This window comes from Thrips palmi, unplaced genomic scaffold (assembly GCF_012932325.1).
Source record: "Thrips palmi isolate BJ-2018 unplaced genomic scaffold, TpBJ-2018v1 HiC_scaffold_18, whole genome shotgun sequence".
Lineage (NCBI taxonomy): Eukaryota > Metazoa > Arthropoda > Insecta > Thysanoptera > Thripidae > Thrips > Thrips palmi.
The window spans coordinates 5608460-5614459 of NW_023144627.1; the positions used below are offsets into that span (position 1 = coordinate 5608460).

The window sequence follows — 6000 nt, forward strand, 5'->3', positions numbered from 1 at the left end:
GCACTCAGCCCTCCCCCACCCCTCCCCTCCCCCTTTTTCTCGCCGGCCCTGCCCTTGCTCACCCCTTCCCCTTATTAGATTCAGGCGCGACAAGGTGATAGCGGGGCTCTCCCAGCCACGTCACGTGCCTCCCACAATTTTCGCTCCGTCTCTCTCGCACTCCCGAACGCTCGCCCGCACCAGGGCGAGAGAGACGGAGCGACGAAAAGCACGAAAAACAGTCCACCTGCGCCGACCGACGGCGCCGACGACGTGGGCCAGAAGACCAGTGGAGGCGGCCAAAACCCCAGACGCGTTTTGAGCTCGAGAGTCGCTAAATGTGACTCGTACGGAACGTGTGACCCCACCAATGAATTTCTCGTTCGGAGAGCAGTCCATTGGTGGGGTCACACGCTCGGTTCAGACTCCTATTTAAGGACTTCTGGAGCTCAAAACGCGTCAATCGGATCGAAAAGAACGAAACAAATGGAACCACATTAGTCAAAAATAAAAACATTGGGTGTTTTTTTTTTTAATTTTAAAATTTTACGTAGGTTAAAGGCAATTTTTTTAGACACGTTCTTGGGGAATTCCCAAGTCCTTTTGACAGTGACTTAGCTGTTTTGGCAACAGTGTAGGCACCGTGTTTGATTCGAGATTACGGCGAGTGCGCGTGCCTACACTGCCTACAGTGCCCCTTCGCTAGCCTCGCACGGGGCCCCGCACGTGCCTGCACCGGAAGGGAGGCAAACGTGCGGCGGCATCGCTTGAGGCCCTGCACTGTGAAGCAGACCGATTCCGAGAGTCGTCGTTGTCCTCGCTCTGTCTCTCTCGCACCTACAGGGCACGCCCCGCGAGTGCGAGAGAGACAGAGCGACGAAAACGACTCTCGGAAGCAGTGTGCTGGGTGGCCGAGCGGTCCGGAGGGAGGCGGCAAGCGAAAGGCGGAGGACGTCAAAGAAAGAGCAAAGAGGATGGAAAACGGCGCCGGCTCAAATTTTAAACAAGCAGAAAAATTAAAATTCCACAACAATTGTAAATGAATTCACTCCTCCCCCCCACCCCCCCAAAAAAAAAAAGAAAATTTCCGAAAGAAAAAAAGAAAGAGGAAAAAAGAAAAAAAGAGGAAAAAAAGGAAAAAAAGGGAGAAAAAAAGGGACGAAGGGGAACCTGGGGGCCCGGCCCCGCCCCCCCCGCCCCCGTGCCGTGCCGCCACTACGCAGCTGGCCGTCGTAGGTCGTCGTCGTGGCCAAACGAGGTGAATGTCACCACGAGAGCACCTTCTAGCCGGCGGGGCGGGGCGGGGCGGGGCGGGGCGGGGCAGACGCTCGACGTGATGTGGCCGTAAAGAGCCGGTTCATTGACATGCAAAGCGTGGCGGGGGAGGTGGAAGAGGGCGGAATGGAGGGGGGGAGGGGTCCCGGTGCAGTCTTGGCTCGCGTTCAAAGCCAACAAATGCATTCAATGGCAGACATCCGCGGCACTAGCCTGCACAACAACCCGCAGTGCATCTAGAGGGGGGAGGGGGGGGGGGGTCGCGGCCGAACAGCCGAATGGACGAGGTCGGCCCGGGCGGGGCTGGCGGGGCGTGCGGACGCGTGCGCCGAGGCAGCGCTCATTTGTATACATCGGCGGGGATTTGGGCGGGCGCCGCTTTTTGCGTGCAGCGACGCGCTCCCCGTCCACACATCCCACAGTGGGCCAGAAGACCGGCGGAGGCGGCCAAAACCCGGACGCGATTTGGGCTCCAGCGTCGCTGAATGGGAGTCGAACCGAACGTGTGACCCCACCAATGGATTGCTCTCCGAACGAGGAATCCATTGGTGGGGGTCACACGTTCGGTTCGAGTCCCATTCAGCGACTCTGGAGCTCAAAACACGTCCGGGATTTTGACGGCCTCCACCGGTCTTCTGGCCCACTGTGCGGCAGGACTTCAGGACCAATCCCCGTCTTGATTTGAGTCCCAGTTAAATGGCGATGTCAGAGGGCAGCAGCAGGCTCGTCCCGAAAAGCGCATTCGTCGCTCTTTCTCTCTCTCTCTCTCTCTCTCTCTCTCTCTCTCTCTCTCTCTCTCTCTCTCTCTCTCTCTCTCTCTCTCTCTCTCTCTCTCTCTCTCTCTCTCTCGCACTCCCAGGACCCCCCACGCCTCGGGACCACGCAGTCTGCCGGGCTGAAAGGCTGCAAGGCTGCGGCTGCACCATGCAGGAACTGCAGCATCCAGGAGCGGCAACCCCAGGAAGCGGAGGGGCTAAAAATAACGCGTGCTGCCCTAGCCCCTGTACGGGCTGACGGCGCGCCCCGCCCCGCCCCGCCCCGCCAGCTGACTGGGGCCGCGAGCACCACCTATATGTGCACCTTGAACACAAACACGGCGGTCATCGCCGGGATTCGAACCCAGAACTTATGAGGTCATAAACGCGAACGCAGAGTACAGCACACACACACACACACACACACACACACACACACACACACACACACACACACACACACACACACACACACACACCGCGGAACGCGCGAAACTTGAGCCTGCAGCAGTGCGACCCCCACCATGACGTAAACAAAGAAGACGGCCATTTCTAACCCAAATACCGACCGCGTTGAGTTCAACTGGATCTTTCTTCCGAGACAGCCGTATACTTTCACCTTTGTTTACTCTTATTTGAAGTCCCCCGCGTGTGTCTCTGGGAAACAATTTCGAGACCACCTACGCCCCCGGCGGCTCTGTGAGGTGTGTGTGTGTGTGTGTGTGTGTGTGTGTGTGTGAATGTAAATGTGAATGTGTGTCTGTGTACAACCTGGTCAGTCAGGCCGTGTCATAAACTTGCCTTCGACTCGGGCAGCGGGCTCGTTAGAAGCCATGCAGGGGCGTCAAAATGGGGAGGCGAGAGAGAGAGAGAGAGAGAGAGAGAGAGAGAGAGAGAGAGAGAGGAGAGAGAGAGAGAGAGAGAGAGAGAGAGAGGAGGAGAGAGAGAGAGAGAGAGAGAGAGAGAGAGAGAGAGAGAGGGGGGGGGGGCAAAGAACTGAATGGTCAGCCCGAAAGAGGCAAAACGAGAGGCTCAGTGCGTGCCAATGCAACAGCACGAGTAGGCAAACATTCTCACTGGGCACCAGTGTCGAGAGGGTTGCCAACCTCAGCCTGCCTACTGGGCAACATCCGTGCTTTGTCCACTCCGGTCCACACGCGCCAACAGTGGAGCGGCGCGCAGCCTGCGGAGCACTGCGGAGCTAACGGGGAGAGACTGCCTGGCTTCTCGGAAGCGGGACTCGGGTCCCTACTCGCACCAGCCGGCCGGGCCGGCGCGCCACACCGTGGGTTACTACACTGGCAGGCGCTCTAGCCGCGCTAGCTCCGTCTCCCTCGCACCCCCGCGGCCCTACGGGAGGCCCCACGGGACGCGCCGTGAGTGCGGCAAAGACGGAGCGACGCAACGATCCGTCGGGATCGGGCGTATATTTGTTCGCTGTCGGACGCGCCAACGCGCCAACGATGAAGAATGAAGTGTGAACTTCGGTTTTCACCGGCAGGCGGTAAACAAGCGCGTGGGATTAATCCCCCACTGATTGAGGTGAGGCAACGCGCACTGCAGGCCAGAGTCGCTCTGTCTCTCTCGCACTCATGGGGCGTCCCGTATAGGTGCGAGAGAGACAGAGCGACGACGGCGACCCTCGGCATCAGTCTGCTGTTGGCGGGCCCAAATCACTCCCCTCCCGTTCCGGTGTGGCGGTGTGGCGCACAGTGGGCCAGAAGACCGATGGAGGCGGCCAAAACTCTTGACGCGTTTTGAGCTCCAGAGTCGTTAAACAGGACTCGAACCGAACGTGTGACCCCACCACTGGATTCCTCGTTCAGAGAGCAATCCATTGGTGGGGTCACACGTTCGGTTCGAGTCTCACTTAGCGACTCTGGCGCTCAAAACGCGTCCAGAGTTTTGGCCGCCTCCGCCGGTCTTCTGGCCCACGGTGGGGCGGTGTGGCGGTCCCCGCCGGCTCCCTTCGGACCCTTACCTTGAGCACGACAAACTCCATGGCGGCGTCCACAGCGGAAGGCTCCGTCGTCGGTTCGCCCACACGCCTACGGGTTGCAGCTGCACGGGCCGGGCAGGGCAGGCTGGGCCGAGCCCACGCCCCTGGAGGCATGCATCACATCCTCTGGGGCGTAGCGCGGCGTGGCGGCCCGGGCAGACCGAGCTGGCGACCGGCCGGCCGACCGGACAGACGGCCGGGCAGACACGCGCGGGGCGGCGTGGACCAACACGGTCAGTCCTGCAACGACACGAGAAGGACACGCTGTAGAGCCTGCAGCAGCCTGCGTCGCTCTGTCTCTCTCGCACCTACACGGCACGCCCCGTGAGTGCGAGAGAGACAGAGCGACGAAAGCGACTCTCGGAATCAGTCTGCAGTGCCGGCAGTGCCGGGGTGCCAACGCTGTGCCAGGAAACCTGCAGGCGAGCGCACTTTCTGGACTGCAACTCCGGGCAGCGTCACTGACAGGAAATAGCTGCGCGAGAGCACGAAAGAGCTCGATTTTGACAGTTCGCGATGTGGTTGACTCATAAGCATTGTCACCACACTGACAAACTTCAATCCTAACTGCAAAGAGAACAGCGCTTTTGATTCCGAAGCAGGCCGTGTCGCTCTGTCTCTGTCGCACTCGCGGGGCGCCCCTAGTGAGAGCGAGAGAGACAGAGCGACACCACCGGAAGCAGCAGCGGCGAACCACAGCAACCCGGCGACCGAAACTAAATCAATGACCGTCGCACAATGCTCTAATTGAATGATAACAGACTGCTCGATTAAATTCGTCTCGGTACTCACACAAAGAAAACACGAAGATGCGATCCGTCTGGCCACACACACACTCTCACTCACTAACACACTTGACAGGCCGAGAGCCCTTCACTGAGCAAGCAATCAAGTAATCCTTGGGCTTGAGTCCGTGCCACTGGTCAGTGACTCCCGAAAGCACTGAACACTGACAGGGAAGGCCCGGCACGCGTACACTGGTTGCGGCGGCGTCGCGGCGGGTGAGGTCGTTTTCCCGCCAAAAAACAAAACCCACTCGGCACTCGCGACGCGGACAGGCGGGGCGCCGGCACGCGTCTCGACTCGTCCGGAGCGCACGCGCACGCGAACACACGCGGCACGGACGACGAGAGGACGCACAACGCACGCGGAGACGGCACGGCACGCACGACGCGGACGCTGCGGCAGCCAGCAGACGACTGAACTGGCGCGAGCGCGGAGCGCGAGCGAGCGGAGCGGAGGAGAGGAGAGGGAGGGGCAGAGGGAAGCGAGGCGGCAGGCGGCGGCGGCGGGCGGAGGAAGGAGAGGTGGCGGGAAGGGGCGGCGCGCGCGGCAACTACCCCCACCCCCACCCCCACCCGCCGCGCCTCCCAGGCCCAACTCTCGTTTGTTGTTGCTCTTTCTATGGCTCTAGTCTAGAAGAAATCTAGATCGCGTGCGTCTCCCATTACTACTTCTCTTTATTCCACTTTTCGGCTCTCTTTTTCATCTCTCTTCGTCAACTCTGTTTACTGGGTCTGGTTCTCGTTCGCTTAGCGGCGCCTTGCTGTTGTTGTTGTTGTTGTTGTTGTTGTTGTTGCTGCTGCTGCTCCTGGAGTTGGTACTGCGCACCCAGTTTGTTGCGCAGCCGGAGCTCTCCGCCTCACTGCTAAATCCTGGAATTTTGTCCGCTGCTGCGGTTGCAGTCCGCTCCGATCCTCAACCCCCGCAACCGCGACCCAAACTTGGACACGCCGCGCCGCGCCCCGCCGCCGCGCCGGGCTAATCCGGCTCGGGACACTCAGACACCCAGAAGCAGGACTAAGATGCATTTCGCGAATAGGGTACTTTCGTAGATCCTGAACCGGAAGCAAGCAGACCAGCAGACTCCAAATTGGCCGGAAACTAACCTCTCTTCTGATCTAAAACTTTAGCCGAGCTGTACAAATATTGCTCGCGAAACACATATGCACTGCAAGCAAAGTATCAAACAACTGTTTATGTTCAAGTGTG

At 59.6% G+C, this 6000-nt stretch overlaps 1 protein-coding gene across 1 annotated transcript in view; it reads right to left on the reverse strand.

The window, feature by feature from the left end:
* LOC117645231 (PDZ domain-containing RING finger protein 4) overlaps nucleotides 1-5178 on the reverse strand; it is a 72626-nt gene extending 67448 nt beyond the window's left edge. Inside the window, exons 1-2 of the mRNA XM_034385277.1 lie at nucleotides 4801-5178; nucleotides 3991-4248 (exon numbers count right to left, since the gene is read on the reverse strand). Coding sequence (XP_034241168.1) covers nucleotides 3991-4122 — 132 coding nt within the window. The 5' untranslated portion in view covers nucleotides 4123-4248; nucleotides 4801-5178. The remainder of the gene's footprint in view (nucleotides 1-3990; nucleotides 4249-4800) is intronic.
* Between the last annotated feature and the right edge of the window lie 822 nt (nucleotides 5179-6000).